The sequence below is a fragment of the Myripristis murdjan genome, chromosome 7, assembly GCF_902150065.1.
Source record: "Myripristis murdjan chromosome 7, fMyrMur1.1, whole genome shotgun sequence".
In the NCBI taxonomy this organism is placed as follows: Eukaryota; Metazoa; Chordata; class Actinopteri; order Holocentriformes; family Holocentridae; genus Myripristis; species Myripristis murdjan.
In genome coordinates this window covers 12029943-12048787 of record NC_043986.1, presented here as the reverse complement: position 1 = coordinate 12048787, position 18845 = coordinate 12029943, and the positions used below count along the sequence as shown (strand labels likewise).

Here is an 18845-nt window from a genome sequence, read left to right as displayed (position 1 = left end):
ATATATGAGAAAAATGACAAAAAAAAAAAAAAAAAAAAAAAAAAGTCACATTCAACTGAAGTTAGCTCACATGACCAATTACATTTTGGAGAAACCCATACGTCTACTTGTAAAGTTTTGCCATGTTTTCAACAGTGTGCAGAAAGAAGATGCTGTCCAAAATATAAATAAATCAAATGTCAAAGGTTTAATCAAATGTCATCATTTTTAATCATGTCAATCTTTATTTTTTATTATTGTTATTATTATTATTATTGTTATTATTTTCAAATGTTATGAAACGTGTTTAAACATATCTTATGTTAAATGTGGAGGGGGAAAATGCAGCTGTCTTAAGTGAAGTTGTCAGTGATAAAAATGATAAATCCTCATCAATAAATTCCTGCACTACAAACTGTGTACACCGAGCTCAGTGAGCCAATACGATTTGAGCACAGGTCAGATAAACCTTGGCCAGATTGTGTGCGCCGAGTCTCATATAGGCTCATCATTTGGCAGTCCATCAAGTCCTATTTTGTGAACCAAACACTGGAGCTCATGGGCTTCAGGCCCAAATGACCTATGATTTTACGAAACGCACTTGCCGACACTCCCTTACATTTTGCTGAGAGTCATCAATTATGCAGGGAAACTGCACGCACTGAGGGGGAAGATACCAGCAACAATATGGCGACAACCGCAGTTTCTCCTCAATCTTTTCCACATCTGCAGTCCAGCAACGCCTTTCTGGATTCATTGTAACGCTTACAAAGTAAGTAAATTACATTTCTCCGTGAAAAGAGCGTATGTTTGTAGGTAGAGGTGGATTTTCAGCCCGTCGGTACCCTTGCACAAATGTCGCAGAGCAGCACACTGCCCTGCATCTTTTTTTTGGGGGGGACAGAGGAGGGTGCCTGCGCGGACTGGGCATCCACCTTCTGTACCGGAGGAGGCAAAAATACTTATTAATCAATAGATCACGATTGGTAGGCATTGCTTGATTAATGTTTTCGGACAGCATTCAAGACATTGATAAGACCTTGCGGGAGAAAATGGCTCGCAGGCTAGGCTATAGGTAGGGAGCCGTTTGACCGCCGCGGTCCAAAATAGCAACAACCTAAACATTTTTTTTTTCAAGTAATTGTTATTCTTCTGGGCTTATTATATCCACCGGACTGCGGAATGAGACACCATATTGCTTCGAAAATGGGGCTGATGCTATGTGAGTAGCCTATTCCTCCCTCCATCATCAATAGCCAAAAAAAATTACACCCCACTTTGGTGCTTTTCGTGTGACATTATCCTATCTGTTCTCTGATCATCTTAATTTTTTTATAGCTTTGTGTTCATATTGGTGATTGTGCTCGGTTATTAGGCTGCTGTCTAGTACATATATGTGTGCAGATATAGCCCATATTGATTTGGCAGTCGACATGGCTTCACGGGTGTGGTGCAGATCCTTTAAGGCTACGCGCAAAACGCACAGAATATCCTAGAAGAAAAAAAAAAACACTCAATCGGCGCATTTTGGTAGAGTTAAGATTAACAATTTGCACGATCAATATGGTTTGGTGACATCACGTATGTCTTTGATAAAATCCACGGCTGCAAATCACAGCGTGACATTTTCAACATAGAAACCACCCACTGCAGTAAATTGGTTTGGCCAGTTTGATTGTAGCGGGCCACTTTCATGCGCAATATAACCTCTTTCTCCTTTTACTGGGGGTAAACAAGGCTTTTCTATAAATGAATATTCGTTTTAGCCCATTGGAAGAGGTGTGTAATTGCGTTCAGGCCCACCTCCTTCATCAGCAGGTTGAGTAAACAAGCTGCTGTTTCGTGCTGCGTCTATGAAAATAGGATGAAGGGGGGAAAAAATGCCAGTATGTGGATGCTTCTTCTGTGAAAACTGGGGTTGCCCTGCCAAACCTGGCTGTAAAGAATCTGCAAGCCATGAGACAGAGGCACCATAAGAAGAGTGTTGCCTTGACATAACACTGCCTGGCGTCCTCCACTTGCAGAATTGAAGGATATAGGCCTAGGTGTCGAGAGGGGACCTTATCAGGTAGGCCCGAGGAAACAGCTGCTGCGTTTAGCCTGGATTAGACGGAAAACACGACGACCTGGACGGACTGGTACAGATTGGATAATAGATTATTCTTTCTTGCTGCAAATTGTGCGTTTTTTGGAGGGGGAGGGTGCGTGTAGACTGTGTGTGTGCGTGTTTGTGTGTGTTGCTGGTGTAATGTGACTCCGACATGAGAGAGAGTGTGGTGTTTGTCATTTGATCCTCTTCTGCTGCTGTCTTGGCCCCGGCTCGTGTGTGTGTGTGTGTGTGTGTGTGTGTGTGTGTGTGTGTGTGTGTGTGTGTGTGTGTGTGTGTGTGTGTGTGTGTGTGTGTGTGTGTGTGTGTGCGCGCGCGCGCGCGCGCGCGCGCGCGTGTGGTGCTGAAACGGACAGCGCCCGTGTAAGCAGGCAGCAGAAGGCTCAGTCGGTGACTACAAGGTACCGGGGTCCATTTTAAAGCAGACGTCTTTGCTCATACAAGGACGCTCCTACCGGGAAAGACGGGAGCAAGCCTCTACCATGTTGTGTCAGCTTCTCATGTGAGCATTTTTAATTAGGATGTGTTATGCAAGAAATCCAAGGAGTGCAGGAGAGGAGCTGTAGCTCTCAGTGATTCAGATGCCTGATAAACTATTCCAGTTAAGTCAGAAAGCTCCAAGCAGCAAATTCAAACTGTTCCCTCAGGAAACACAGAGCCTCAGGTAAAACAACAAAACACAGATGTTAATGTAAATAAATGGCCAGGGTGGAATACAGTGTAATGCAAACAGCAAATGGATAAGCGAACGGTGTGCATTGGTGAAATTACACCAAAAAGTATATTGTTCCATTTATGTGAAGACTTCAAAATCATATTTATACCCACAGTTCAGGTTACATTTTCAGGTTTGGATGAGCCCCCCTGAACACCTCATCCTGAACCCCTCACTCTTCATCCCAGCTCACTCCTCTTCCTCTAGAACTGTCATAGTCCCTTGACTCTGAAATGTAGTGCATCTTGAGCAGTTGTCATGTAACTATCATACCCTTTTACATCTAAGTGTATTTGGTCTGTTCAGCCATGCAATCATAAGTGAAGCGGCTTTTTTTCTGGCTGCATGTTTATGACTATACAAGAAACGAAAAAAGAATAATGTCTTCGTATTGTGGTTGTCAGAGATTTTAACTTTCAGAAAACCACAGCTGATCATTGTTGTTACCTATTAAAATTAGGCAGGTGAAAACAAAGAATGTTGTTTATATAGGTCAGTTGCAATATGTCTTTGCTGTTTTAGTTTCTGTAAGGTATATTGTCTCATAAAAATACAATGTTTATCAACAAAAAGAATAAAAATAATTCAAGGCTCTAATATCAGCTTATCAATGTATTTATGAAGCAAGAAGTCTTAAAAAATATCATGAACTGATATAATATTAATGCACAAAACACTCCTCTCTAATACTCAAACCCAAGTGATGTATATATGTGTGTGTGCACATATATGATTTACCACTTTGAATTAAAGAAAAATGGGTGAAAATTTTGGCATATATCTGCAGTCTCTAATATATTATCACTCATCCTTTGTAAATGACTAATATATAGTTATTTAACATAAATACTGTTCTGACCTCATAAACAATGAAGAGGCCTGAGAGATGTAAATTTCACTTTTGCAAAACACGGCTTCACTTACATGCTGGCTTTACTAAATTATCAGATGGTGTGGTATATTTTTTTCTTCTTTATGTATGTTTCAACTGGTAAAAACCCATTCTCATGGGAAATTAGAATTCAAAACAGTGACACCCTGCAGTTAACTGCTCATTACCCAAATCCTCTCATAAAAATAGCCAGTCTCCTTATTTGTTGAATCTTAACCAGACACCCAGTAGCTAAGCTATCAAAGCTAGCCAGGTAATATGGACTGTACATGCTGTATCTGACACTGAATTGGAGTGACATACTAATTCAGCCGGCCTTTCAGATTCATAGAAGTGAGACTTGCGATGAGTGTAGCTGTGGTTTGGTTCAGTTCGTGTCCTGGTTGGAACATTTAATACAACATGGATCCTCTGTCCCCCATCCTGTTTATGTGCCTGTTTATCTTATCTCTTCAACTGAGATAAGGAAAAAGCAGTTCCGTGTCTAAGGGACTTCCTGGAGCTGAAATGATAGACAACACAAAGCAGAAGCTCTTAGCCTTACACTGATATTTCACTGTCCTGTAGTAATTGTAGTTTATGGCAGTGATCTGCCCTCTTGAGTTTATAAACACTGTCATTTTTCCTCTGTTGGTCTGAAAATTATACCTATATAAAGAAAATAAATAGGGTTCTTCAAGATTACTGTTATTTTTATACGTGCAGCTATTGATAAAAGGTGAGAAAAAATGCCTGAACACTGGTGGTGATTACATATTCATGTGCAGCTAATATTAGAGGCACATTGTTGAAATATTGTTTCAGCATTCCTGTGTGTCATTGAATACCACAATACGTCTGCAGTACCCACTTTACCTGAGTGTTAGTGGACAGGCCTACAAATGTTGCTGCATTTTTTAATTTTCTATACCCTGTTGATCCAAGCCTCTTCAGGAAGTGTACTTGGTTGTATATTGTTACAATATTTTTGTTATGTGTCACCTATTCTTTATTAAAAAAAAAAAAAAAAGCATGGTACAGGAATTATTAAGCCTTTATAACAAAAAGAGTTCAGGTGAAATTTCCACATTCCACAGCAAATTGTAAAATGTGTGTATCACATAAATTGATAATATGACATAGCAGGAACATTCAGGGCACAGTTTTTGTAGAATTCAATGTTATCTACAGTTTCCCATGTAGCCTAATTCTCATCTCTTCTTCTCTGAAAGTGACCCTGTAGTTTCTCTAACTTGAACCCTTTTTGTAGCTTCATGACATCATAACCAGCTCTGTGCATGTGTGAGTGTGTGTTGTGATGCCTTGGAAACTTTCTTATTGATGTTTCATGTGCTTTAAACCCCTTCCCACTCATCAGTTAAAGAGCTTTAGAGTGTTTCTTACAGGTTCACAATAACAGATAAAAAAAAAAAGTTTGTTATGATCATCAGAAGTCTCTGTTTAAAAGATATTTGGAAGCCATGTGTTCCATTCATATAATCAGACTGTATGGAGTGCTATAATATAGATTTATGGACTCCTTTTGTGGGCTGACTTTTCTCCTTTCTCAATCCGCTGTCACCTACAGAGCTGGCTACCGTGGATGGTACAAACCTAAAGACCAAGTAGCTGCAGGATGAAAACATGGCTGCACCCCTTCTTGCACCGCCAGGACCTGACAGCTTCAAGAAATTTACTGTGGAATCTTTGGCGGGCCTCGAGCAGCGCATCAATGAGGAGAAGAACAAGAAGCCGCCCAAGCAGGACAGCAGTTACCGTGACGACGATGACGAGAACAAGCCCAAGCCCAACAGTGACCTGGAGGCTGGGAAGAGCCTGCCCTACATCTATGGGGACATCCCTCCAGGAATGGTGGCGGTACCACTGGAGGACCTGGACCCATACTACCTGAATTCTCAGAAAGTGAGTTTGACAAGCCCCGCCCATTCTTGACATCACTGCTGGTCAAATCATTTTGTGTGATGAAGCGGTTTGCCAGACCCTGCCGACAGTTTTCGGCCTGCCTGCCACACACACACACACACACACACACACACACACACACACACACGATTATCAACAGCTATTTAACAGAATTGTACAAGCCAAAGGGGTTTTCTGATTATTTGTCACAAATCCTAAATTACTCTGAAACCTAATTTTAATTTGTAGTCAGCGATCCAGGTGAGCTGAATCCAGAGTATGATCACATTGGATCAGCATAACAACTGATAAACCCTTGTGCCTGACCTGTTTTACCAATCTTAATCAGTTTTCAGCGCTGTGGTTTTCATAGCAAAGTCAGGGGAGGTGTGGTTTTGAGATTTGGACATGGGACATATTCATGCTTCAAAAGAACACATGTTCAGTAGAGTATGAATTAGGGCTGGGTGATTAATCCAGTTTTATTTTCAATCATGATTTTGACTTCCAACAATTGAAGCCAAAATCATGAATGAAAACGAGATAATCAAGAGAAAATGATTATTGTGCCACATTTCGTTTTACAATGATGGTCTCATTTTGTCTTGTTTTGTTTTTGTTTTGTCTTGTGGAAGAGTCAAGGAAATCCACTGAAAAATAAAAAGACAATTTAAAAAAAAATCAATAAATGATTCCAAAGTTAGTGAGTAATCATGTTAAATAATCATGATCTCAGTACTGACCAAAATAATCATGATTACACTGTGTGACACTAAAACAACATTAATCAGTGGACCCACCAGGTCACTGACAGGAGTGCATTGCACTTGTGAGATGCCAAGTTCATTATTTAGTGCATTTTTTCCCCAAAGTGGCTGTAATTCACATCTGATACCAAAATTGACTTCAAGGAGGAAAAATTTTAATGTACTGGGTGATTTCATTGTATTTTCTCATTTCACTCACTTATTATTATGGTAGATTTAAAGAAAGATACTGATTTGATGATTAGGTTTCTTACAGAATGTGAGCCACTTGATATTTAGGCCAGTAAAAATGGTATATCTGTCAGACCATAACACACATTTTAATGCTTTATGTAATTATCACCAGATGAGTAATTATATGATATCAGGTGAGTTATACAATATAGCTGGAATATACACTAAAAAAGGTCCTCACCACTGTCTGTCATTGCAATTTGTGTAGGTTTTTGCTAGCTGACTTCCAGGTATGCCAGGTTTACCGTTATTTTAATTGCATGATTAGGTTTCAGAATGTAATTACGTTTCCCTCATTGAAGGCCTTCAGGGAGCAAAAGAGTTGAGCACTTGACTTGTTGAGTGGGCCGTGCCATGTCTCTGATGGCTCGCAGGGCTTTGGGGAAAAGGTCAGAGGCAGGAACTGTTGAAACACTGTTGTTCCACATGACAGACTTTTCTAATTGTTCAAAAATTAATCCGGCAGGAGAGAAAAACAGCAGCAGGCTGAGAGGACTCTGGTTGTCTTAAAGGAGACAGGTCTCTCTCCTGGGTTTCTAGCATGTCTGGAAGCTGAGTGAGGTTGGCTGCTTTGCTCTGGTGTGTGACCTTGAAAGTGATCTCTGAATATCCTCTATGTATACATGTCAGCAAATGTAGATTTAAAGCTTTGTTATGGTTCAGTTTACAACAGACAGTTTATTAGGCCAGATGTAATCTATCTTACCATGAATACAGTGACATGTTGCATCATGGAGATGAAACGGTATTTAGCAGTTAGAGGAGAGAGTATTTGTTTCAGTAATATTCCTGCTTCCTGTTTTAGGTGAAATAGCCCTGAAATAAATGTCTGAAGATACAAAAGCCATTACCATTACTTATACGTACTTTATTGGGTAAAATAGTTGCACTGAAAAGTTTAATTCTTTCCATAAATGTACAGTGCTGCCTTCTGCCAAATCTGACCCATCAATATAGTAACCCTGTGCACTTAAACAAAATTTTAGCAACCTTAATCTTTCACCCAGAGTTTATAAAAGAGGAATGGATGCTCTCTTAAAATGGCTGTCGTTTACCTGAACATAAATTAAGACGCACAATGTAGCAAAGGCAGTTTACACCAGTCTGTTGATGACAGGACGAGTCAGTATGGCTGAAATTTTCTGGTATAATATTTGTTAGTTTGATGGTGTAGCCATAATTGACAGTATATATGTTTATTCCAGTCAAAAATATCTCACCTCTAAACACCTCTGCATTGAACAGTTTTTTATTTTTATGTCAGTACAAAATACTGTTGATGTGGATGGTATTGTATAACATTGTTGGTGCACACCAGTGTTCCTTAAAATACAGTTAGCTGATAAAGACAGGGTGCTATAATCTGTTAAGTCATCATTATTAGCTGAACAGGTTGGTTTCAAATGTGTGTGTGTGTGTGTGTGTGTGTGTGTGTGTGTGTGTGTGTGTGTGTGTGTGTGTGTGTGTGTGTGTGTGTGTGTGTGTGTGTGTGCGTGCGTGCTCGCTGTAAGCACCATAAATAAGTAAGTGTATGTTTATGCATGCACTGGTGGGTGCACATGTGTGTAGGAGCACAATATCTCTTTCTGTGTTTCTCCCTCTCCATCAGTCTGTCTCTGTCTCATACCTCGTTCTCTTTATAAAGAGCATGCTGGCGGTTATGTAACACACCAGTCCAGTGCACAAGGAAACACGATTCAGTCGATGAAATGTGGAAAACATACCCAGTGATAGGTGGGACTGTTGATACATTACCCTCAGTCACTAATACTTAGTTCACTGTCCTTTTCCCCACACATGCCCATGTTTTATTGTCATGGATGCAGGTGGTGCCATGCAAGCGTCTTTGTGGAACTGTTTTTTGTTTTTTGGGGTTTTTTTTTTTCTGCTCACGATTCAATCTAACTGTTCCCCAAGCCTCCGCTAGCCCTGTCAGCTTTCAGTTACAGGCAAATCTAATTATGGCCCTCAAGCTAGTCTCATTTGAATGCCAAAGGAAGCGGATGCTGCTTTGGTTCTGGCTGCTCGCCTAGCCGTGACGTCAGATCAGGTGGTGACCTTGATGGAAGAACAGCACTCCGTACGTCTTTGTCACTGAGAGCCGGCAGCTCGGTTCTGGTTATGTCAGTCTGTCTCCTGCAGGGAGGGGCACAATGGGGAGAAATGACTGTGGAGGAAGGCTGCTCTCCATTGGCGTGTCCCCTGACAGCTCTGGGTGATAAATCTTCAGTAGTGTCTCTCTCAGATTGTGCCAAGGCTGAGACAGAGGGCTGGCTGGCTGGGTGATGATGCAGCACCAGCCCTCCCCACCTAGCAGCAGGATGGGGGCTGGGATGAGCTGGGCTGGGCTGGGCTGCACTAGGCCAGGTCGGGCTGGGTAGATGTGGGTGTTTGACGTACAAGTCCTGTGACAGAGGTTGTTCTCAGGAAGAGGATAAGAAATTGATAGATAGATAGATGGATAGATAGATAGAGAGAGAGAGAGAGAGAGAGCAAGGATAGGGATAAAATGAAAGATATGTGCAAGGCCACATGAAGGCACCTACTCTGCTCCAGCTAAAGCCACTGAAATGCATTTTGCTGGGGAACAGAGAAGAGACAGAAATGTCAGCTGTTTTTCATAGAGATACCACAGAGCCTCCTCAAGATGTTCTAATTCAGAGGACTCTTATTTGAAGGGAATGAGTGCAAGCAGTCCCATCAGAGCAAGACATGCTTACCCCAACCACCTCATTTTAAACCGGTTGACAGATTTCCTTCAAAAATTCAAATTGTCCTGTGTGAAGTCTGCTGTCAGAGACCGCGGACGAATCTTTCGGATCGTAAAATGGCCGGAGCAGAGATCAGAACAAAGACAGAAGGAGTCGGCGTGGTCAGAGGAATATTAGGTTTGATGAGCAGTGTAAAGGTTGAAAGGAGGGGACGGCCGCTGCAGTCCTTACGGATGCAGATGCTGCACCCCTGCCTGATGGCTGGAGCTTCTGTGTCGAAGCTGCTTTCTCTCCGTCTCCCACCCATCCCCCCCTCCCCCTCGATCGCTCGCTCGCTCGCCCGCTCACTCTCCCTCCGCCCTGCTTCTCCTCAGTCTGCTGCTGCTGCCACAGTTGCTGCCTGCCTGCCTGCACCTCTTGCTCTCCATCTCTCTCTTTCTATCTTGCTCTGCCTTCCCTCTCTGCTCTCCTCTTTGCTCAGCTCTGGATTATGAAATTTTCAGTAGCTTTGCAGCAGTTTAGTCATGCATTAGAGAAAAAAAAGACTCATACATAGCATCTATGTGTGTGTGTGTGTGTGTGTGCATGTGCGTGTGACAGAATGAGAGAGAAAGTATGTGTATGTGTTGAGAAATTTGGCCTCTCTCATTTTGTGCTTTGCATGGACTGGTTTGTGTTTGTGTGTTACTGTGTGTGCATGTGTGCATCAGTTTGTGTGTTTCTGTGGGTGTGTGGGTGCTCATGCATTTGTTTGTGTCGACTGGTTGTGCATATGTGCACAGCATGCATGTGCAATGGCTTTATTCAACTGAAATGTCATGCTGGCATTCCTTGCTTCTCCAAATGGCAACTGGGGCATTTCCAAGTATATCACCATTGCTGACCATAGCTCTGACTGGGAATGTTGACAGAATATATGGCAGTATTAACGCTCAGGGGCCGCTCGGGCCAATAATAGCAGCTAGAGAGGCTTGCAAGATTATCTAATCATGACTTACTTGACTTGCTTGGTCTGACTTATCTTTGTTGTAGTTTTCAGTCAAATTAATGTGAAAGGGGTCATGTTTTGTGTTTCCTGGATAGACAGGCTCTCCATTTTGTTTTGCTCTACACTCCACCCCCTCTTACGATGGTTATGTCAACAAGAAGTATCATTTCTGCACGATACACACAGATTACTGTATATAGAGTCATGGTATAGCTTGTGACATCATGTTGCCTGTATGTGCCGTGGTTGTACATGGTGTTTCCCCTCAGTGAGAATCCTACTTTGAGCCGTCCCATTGAGGCCAAGGCACTCTCACATCTTGCTTCCTTCCTACTTCTTGTTCTCCTCCACCTCTTCCTTCATCTCTCTCTCTCTCTCTCTCCCCCTCTCTCCCCTCTGACTCCACTGTCTTCAGCCTTCAGCTCCAACCCGCCAGTTCTGCAGGGCTTAATGTAGTGAGGGATGCCTTGTTAAAAGCACAAGGGTACATATCACTTTTGCAAATGCACAGAGTCTCATTAAAGTTTCATGCAAATTGCCATGTTTTATTTAAACAATTATGAGGTTATCCACTGAAAGGCTTGCCAGCCCCTCTTGGTCTTGCTCCTTTCCTTCTCTCAAAACCACCTCGACCATGACAGGCAGGCACAAGTGAAGACTGCTGAACATGTACACACAGGCTGTTTCTACACACTGGACATTTCCGGCGGAGCGGGAAACACTGTAGAGGCACTGAGTGACGAGTGACAAAATAACAACATTAGAGACAGTTTGGCTGAGGATTGATTCGGCGGCCATTTTGTTAAAATGTGTTTCAGTTAATTTTATGTGACAGAAAATTAGTCAATATAAGTATGTATACATTTAATCTTGTGTATTTATTTATATTTTTGCTGTATATGAATTTTGAATGACTAGAGATGTTTATGTAGACATATTCGCGAAACAAGACAGCATCTTTGGTTTGAATAGATGGTAATTACAGTCCACATGATGATCTGCAGTACTTTGAGTTGCCTTTAATGAACAGTATGTGTATTTTTGTCTGTGCATACCAGTTCACGCAATTAATACTCTCTCTCTCTCTCTCTCTCTCTCTCTCTCTCTCTCCCTCTCCCTCTCCCTTTCTTTTTTCTCTCCACAGACATTTATAGTGCTAAATAAAGGGAAGACAATCTTCCGCTTTAGTGCCACACCTGCCTTGTACTTCATAAGTCCTTTTAATCTGGTTAGGCGAATAGCTATTAAAATTTTGATACATTCATATCCTTTCAAACGGTGTCTCAACTGGAGAGACAAAAATGTTTCCTGTCCATATGTATTATTCATGACGAGGTGGACTTTCTGTCTTTCTGCTCGCTCTGCCATTGATGTTTCATGTGACTGCTGCTGTAGGAGAGGATGTAGGGAGACAGCATGTCATGGTCAGGGCCGGAGTCTGAAGGCTGCAGCCCCCCCCCCAGCATGACAGATGAGGACGGGGGAAGTGAAAGAAGAGGATGTTATTCTTTGCATCTCTACCATGGGAAAGTATAGGGTCTCAGGCAGTCGCCATTTTACCATTGTGAGGAAAGGCTTGTAAAAAATAATGAGTCATCCTATGTAGCAACCAAGGCTAGAGCTCCCTAGTGAGCCCGTGCTGGCACAACTCTACAGACGCTCATCACGGTGAGGTTGTACCACTCATTTGTTCAGACAGCTTTCAATTAAAGAGATGAAGATGGGGAGGCAGGTCCATTATAGCACTGCCTATGGCTGATTGAACTGTTGTTGCTATAAAGAGGGTCAGCCTGGCCCATTGATTTACTGAATGCTGAAAATGACAATAAAACTGTTGCCCATTTGATGTTGGATCCCATCCAGTGGCTCTCCATAGGCTACAGTTACGCTGAATATTGACCAACAAGCAGCAAACCCAACGCAAAAAAAAAGCAGTATTGTTTTCAGTAAAGTATTGTTATTGTCGATATTTATGAATTTGGCGACTTTTTTCAAAGAGAGTGTCACTTAATATACTTTATATATGTGTGTGTGTGTGTGTGTGTGTGTGTGTGTGTGTGTATATATATATATATATATATATATATATATATAATTAATATTGATATTGGTACAAGTGGGAAGATATGAACTATCATTATGGGCCTGAAAAAGATCATGTTGCTGCATCCCCATCTAGATTTAAACTCTAACATGGGGTTTAACTGTTATCAGCTACCCAAAGCTAACTTAGTCTCTTAAGTGCAAATAATACTGTTTTGTTAAATATTTTGTCTGCACACGACATGTTGTTTCCTCATCTTGGCAATAAATCTAAGGTATTTCTCCATTCTTAGCCACACACCGCAGCTTGAACCAACCTCTAAAGCTAATTGCGAGGCTCTCCTTTGTTCCCCTGTGTAGACCATTCTGCACTGAAAGCCTCACAGTGTGTAAATGTGCTACAGCATGGTTTTGGTCATGTTGGTATTGAAGAGTGAGCTCTTACACTTCCACTAAATATATAGCAGTTGAATATTTTATGGGTAAAATAATGGCTTTTGTGGCAGTGGGCAACACCATCTGTTAAGTGCTACCGGTGTTTTTTTTTTTTACAACATTAATCCTTTAAATGTGTTTTGCATTTTTAGTACAGTTTTTCAGGATTATGATGGTGAAAGTGATGTTTGTTGTGCTTTTTTCTCTTAAGTATTCTCCTTAACTGGCTCCTCACTCTTTTCAGCATGATCATTATGTGTACTATTTTGACCAACTGTATATTCATGACCTTTAGTGATCCTCCCGAGTGGTCAAAACAAGTAGAGTAAGTACTCATTAATTCTGTGCTTTTAACATGATAAATGCATGCCTCGGCTCCATAAGGATTTCTATTATAGTTACAATTCATGGCAAATCATAGTGTTGCCTACTTAAAATGACAGATACACTGCTCACTTTGTTATAAATAAGAACAGGCTCAGTTACACTTTGCCTGCCCTCTACTCACACTTCACTGTTCACGATTTATTGTATTCTCTACTCCTTTATACTAAACTTTGTCATTTCCCAGGCATTTCTCCAACTAATGAGAGTGCTGCCATTCACAGATCATCAAGCTTTAATCCCATATGCTGAACTGATTCTGTGAAAACTTTTTTGTCTTTCAGGTACACGTTCACGGGAATTTATACATTTGAGTCTCTTGTAAAAATCACCGCACGAGGATTCTGTATAGACGGGTTTACTTTCCTTAGAGATCCATGGAACTGGCTGGATTTCATGGTCATTTCTATGGCGTAAGTATTTAACTGTGACAAATATTTACCAAACAAAATTGCCATTTATTGAAAAAGCTCAGTCAGACCACTGATAAAGAAAGTGAGTTCAGTGGTAGTGATGATTGACCATGTCTCTGCCTTTATTTCTCTCTCTCTCTCTCTCTCTCTCTCTCTCTCTCTCTTTATCTATCTGTCTCTCTCTGATAACCCATCTGTTTTCTTCATTGATCTGAGAGTCCTCTGGTCTCACTTTGGGAATTGAAGGTTTCCATCAGACACTCTGAAGCCTCCCTGACAACACCCACACCTCAGACCTCATTCATCTGATTCATCTTCTTCTCTTCCTCTAGCATTATCTCTCACTCACTTTTTCTTTTTCAATCTGCCGGCGTCCACGATAAAAACTATTTAGGGCCCTGTCAACTGCAGCTGCATTGCATGTCACCTGCTAGTTGATAACAGCAGATTAAGTTGCCAGTAGAAACACAGTTACATAACCAGAGAGTGTAAAATACGATGTTTCTCATCATATGTAGAGCTGGCACACAGCCCTAAGTTGGCTTTCATGATGTGTGAATGTCTTGTTGCTCATATCTACATGTAAATAATGAGTTGTTGTAACTGTGGTTTGATCCTGCAGGTATATAACAGAGTTTGTAAACCTAGGCAATGTCTCAGCTCTGCGCACGTTCAGGGTGTTGAGGGCATTGAAAACTATTTCTGTAATTCCAGGTAAGACAGGATGGGGGGACGGGGGGCGGGGTCGGTGTTAGGTGTGTGTGTCTTTCTTTCCTTTTTCCTTCCACCCTCCTCCTCAGTGGACAGGCTCTGTGAGTGGCGTCGTTCCTCCTGGTTCGGTGGTGTTGTGCTCTTGCGTGTGTGGTTTTGTCATTGGTGTTTGTTCTGTGTGTGATCCTTCCCCTATTTCAGATATATAACAGAGTTTGTGGACCTGGGCAATGTATCTGCGCTGAGAACATTCAGAGTTCTCCGAGCATTGAAAACTATCTCTGTCATTCCAGGTGAGACTCAGTTTAAACACTAAGGCTGATCCTCTCACCCTTTCTTTTCTACTCACTATTATTATGATTACAATTATGATTTAAGCAACAAAAAGAATTGGAAAGAACCATTTTTTGATTTATTTTTCCTCCGAAATTATCAAAAATGGTACTAATACATTTTTGATAGGCTTTGCAGTCTACTCTAGGGCCCTCCAATGTGTGTGCACTCTCTTCTGCCCCAGTAGCACTCTCATTATGAGACTGGTTTCCAAGGCAGCTGTGTTTCTCTTCAGAAATAGCTTGAACCCACTCCTTTCACAAGCTTTTGGTATAATAGCCCCTTCTTTATCAAAGAAACCCATAACACCTAGTTGATAGCATATCTTTATCTTGAAGACAAATGTTAGGTGATTTTTATGGCTTTCATCGGGATATAGTAGAGCTCTGCAAATTTGTAATAAATCAAGCAATGAGCCACCAACAAGATTTCCAGTTCTTACACTAAAAAGTGAAAGTACAAGTTAAATCAGAGGATCATTCATTTTGTTGCACATTTATAACTAGTGATTGGATTGGAAAACGAAGATTCAATTGGAAAATGTTTTGGATCAAAAACAAACCCTGTATGTCGATGTTCATATGAGAAATGGCATAGCTCTTAGAGAGATCCCACAGAATATACCCATTATTTATTTATGAAGACTGCCAAGCCTAGTTTGTGAACATATCTCTTATGCTGCATGATGCTTTTGAGTCACTTGCTTTACAATATTAGCCTACCAAGAGCTTGGCTGACAAATGGCATTGGAAGTTTGATTTGCCCTCTTTTGTTTTTAGTTTGGTTATTGATTTTTTTTTTTTATCTATTTTTTTTGTCCTTTTACGACCCACTTGAATGATAACACAGAGAAAAAAGAAACGGTCTGCTCACATTCTAGACGCTGGGGACGCAGATGGGATGGTTGAACGACCTATTGACCTTTTTGAGTGACACTGGCCACACATCTATCTGATGATAGAGGATGTTGAACAGAAGTCATTCTTATTCAAACAAGCTGTGGATCATTAATTGGGAAATCTGTAATAAACAAAGCAAAAAAATGCTAGTAAAGTGCACACAAAAAGGGATCATACTCTGACTTGTAACAAAAAAATACTACTGGAGTGGTAAAATCGCTGTTACAGATATTGTAAACAATGGAGGGCATGATTTCAAAAGAACTAAACAACATATGGGGTTTTAATAATGTAATGCCCTTTTAATTGATATATAACATGCTTCCCCAAATTAGCTCTTAATTTGATCCATTGTTTCAAGTTGGTTCTTCTCATCTACTTCTATACAGATGAGATAAGTTGCCTTAATTCTGATAAGAATAGCACTTTATTTTTCTTCAGTTACTGTGCTAGGCTATTTGACATTTCTTTTACTGAATGTGCAAGCTTAAATTTAGACCATATTTTACAAGACGAGATGTACAGTTGGTAAAGTCGACTGTACCTGTAGAAACCAAACAGAAACGGGTCATCCTGGTTCCATGTTTGAGTTCCTCCTGGACCCAGGTGAATGCTGCCAGAGGATGCCTGTCCAGAAGGTAAACTGATTTTGTCTCTAGTAAAGATATGGATGAGACAGACTACAGGGTCGCGGTATGGGGAGTCAGTGCTTTCCTAATAACACCATATACAAGACAGTTCAAGAAAGTGCCCTCACCGGCACTGGCATTGAATTGCTCCTGTTCAGCCTTGGAGTTTAAATGACCTGCATGTGGTTTCTAGCCCCCTGCCTGTGCCTCTGTCCCTCTCATGGCCCCTCGTTGTGCTGCTGTGCTCTCTTTCTTATGGATTTCCTCTCACCTCTTCTACAGAGTCTTCCCCCTCTTTTTCACATAATCCATCACTAGCAATGAAAATGCAAATCTCTCAGGAGGGCCCACCGTCTCTTCGGCCTGAGGAGCTGAAGAGCCTGTTCAAGTATTTGACTTCTTCCAGAACATTACCTGTGTGTCTTGATGGCTCTGAAAAAAGAGTGGGGAGGCTCCTGAATATTTCCTGTTTGTTTTGTTTCTAGAAATGTCATGTATGTCTGACCTGTCGGTTTTGTCCAAAATGTATTACTACCTAATATTTCAAATTGAAAATCTGCTTCCATTTAAGTGCACTAGTAAGTTTTATTCTAGTGAACTTCCCCCCATGTGTGGGGAAGTTCCCCAGCACAGAAGGCCATTCCAAACTCAGCACTAATAAACATTAAAGTATGATTTCCTAATGACATTTTAGTAATATATTTTTAAGCATCCTCTTGCAGAGAAAAATATGTTTCCTTGTGCAATTTAGCTACATTTTTTAATTAGGCTATTCAGTGAAGCCCCCTCACATCTTCCTCTAAATCTAGTATAAACTGGATATTTCCCAGTGACAGATCCCGAAAAGGCAATTAGATTATTAACCAGAATTAGCTACAATAGTATTTAGACCACTTCCAGTAGAATTAGAGACTCCAAAGATGCAGACCTGCAGCATCAGCAGCTCCTGCATCACCTCCGTGGTTTGTGTGCGTGTGTGCATGGCTGCCCTGCAGGCCTGAAGACCATTGTGGGCGCCTTGATCCAGTCCGTGAAGAAGCTGTCGGATGTGATGATCCTGACCGTCTTTTGCCTGAGTGTCTTTGCTCTCATCGGCCTCCAGCTCTTCATGGGAAACCTGCGCCACAAGTGTGTGATCTGGCCAATCAACACCACCGAGAGTTACCTAGCCAATGGCAGCAAGGGCTTTGACTGGGACGAGTACATCATGAATGAGAGTGAGTAGAAGGGTGGTTTAGCCCGACAGCGAGCTGGCCACCCTCTTGGAAGTATTAGTATATATATGCTGGAAAGAGAAAACAATATGGCATTCGGGCACTGGATGGACGAATGGAATTTGTTTGAAATGAACTGAATTGAAAATGTACAGGCAAACTGCAGTCAGTACTTGGCTTGAATAGATTCATAAACTATCTCAGAATAATAAACAAAAGTACTGTGAGCAAAATGAATCATTACGCTGTGTGTGTTCTCTTTTCAGCCAATTTCTACATCCTGCCTGGCCAACTAGATGCTCTTCTCTGTGGGAACAGCTCTGACTCTGGGTGAGTAGCCTTTTTCTGTCCTCCTCCCGCTGCTGATCCCACCAAGACCCACTGTCGTTCTTGTGCCTGCCTGGAGCCAGATTAGATTATAAGTAAATAGCGCTGAGTCATTTTCGGGCCGGGTGCCCCATTTTTTCTCCCCCTCAGCCGCTGCCCGGAGGGCTACACATGCATGAAAGCTGGGAGGAATCCAAACTATGGCTACACCAGCTTTGACAGCTTCGGCTGGGCCTTCCTGGCTCTCTTCCGACTCATGACACAGGACTTCTGGGAGAACCTCTACATGCTGGTAAAGATGATCTGTCAACAAGCTCACTTCTACTTACAATAGACTTATGTGCCACTTATCACTTTCAAAATATTACTGCATATAATACTTAGTTATATATTATCACTGCCTAGGGCTGGGCGATATGGATAAAATGAAATATCACAATATCTTTGACTGAATATCTTGCTGTTATTGTGACAGTATTGTAGGGATGGCTATTGGTGCTGTCAATAGCAATTTACAAACACAAGAAAGTTTTGTTAAACAGTCATTAAAAATGTGCATGTATTGACCAAGCAGGTAGAGGAAAAGAATAACTGGAACAGTCTAAAAAAATTAAGAAAATTACATCCCTCTACTGTAATGCATCCTTTAGAACCAGGAAAAGACAATACTGATGTCATATCATGGTATACCAAATCCCAGATGATATCTAGTCTCATGTCACAGTATATCAACATAATATCGATATACCTCCCAGCTCTAAAACTTCATAGAGCTCAGTGTAATAAACTGGCTCTTGTTCAGTGAAAGTTATATACTTTTGACTAGTCTTTCATCACTCCATATTGATTATAGGCCAGTGGCAGAGGCAGAAAAGCCATTATATGAGAGTAGAAGTTAAACTGAGAAACATGCATGGTTGTGCAGATAACACTAACTTCTTATCAAAGAAAAATTCTCCTTTATTCCCATTTCGACCCTCCTCAAGCCACATGTCCACACTGTACTACTCTGAAATGGTGGAGACACTCAGGCCTCCACATACAGAATGGGCAGAATGGAGCGAAGGAAGCATTAAATATTTACAGTTCAGGATTACAGTATGACCAATGAGGGAGATGAGACCTGATGGGAGCATCCCAGCTCATACTACTATTTTTGGTG

The 18845-nt window shown here is 41.3% G+C and overlaps 1 protein-coding gene across 1 annotated transcript in view; it reads left to right on the top strand.

The window, feature by feature from the left end:
• Positions 1-667: 667 nt before the first annotated feature.
• scn8aa (sodium channel, voltage gated, type VIII, alpha subunit a) overlaps positions 668-18845 on the top strand; it is a 50229-nt gene continuing 32051 nt past the window's right edge. The window contains exons 1-9 of the mRNA XM_030055114.1: positions 668-751; positions 5261-5595; positions 11440-11558; positions 13009-13098; positions 13442-13570; positions 14483-14574; positions 17138-17359; positions 17623-17686; positions 17834-17975. Coding sequence (XP_029910974.1) covers positions 5317-5595; positions 11440-11558; positions 13009-13098; positions 13442-13570; positions 14483-14574; positions 17138-17359; positions 17623-17686; positions 17834-17975 — 1137 coding nt within the window. The 5' untranslated portion in view covers positions 668-751; positions 5261-5316. The remainder of the gene's footprint in view (positions 752-5260; positions 5596-11439; positions 11559-13008; positions 13099-13441; positions 13571-14482; positions 14575-17137; positions 17360-17622; positions 17687-17833; positions 17976-18845) is intronic.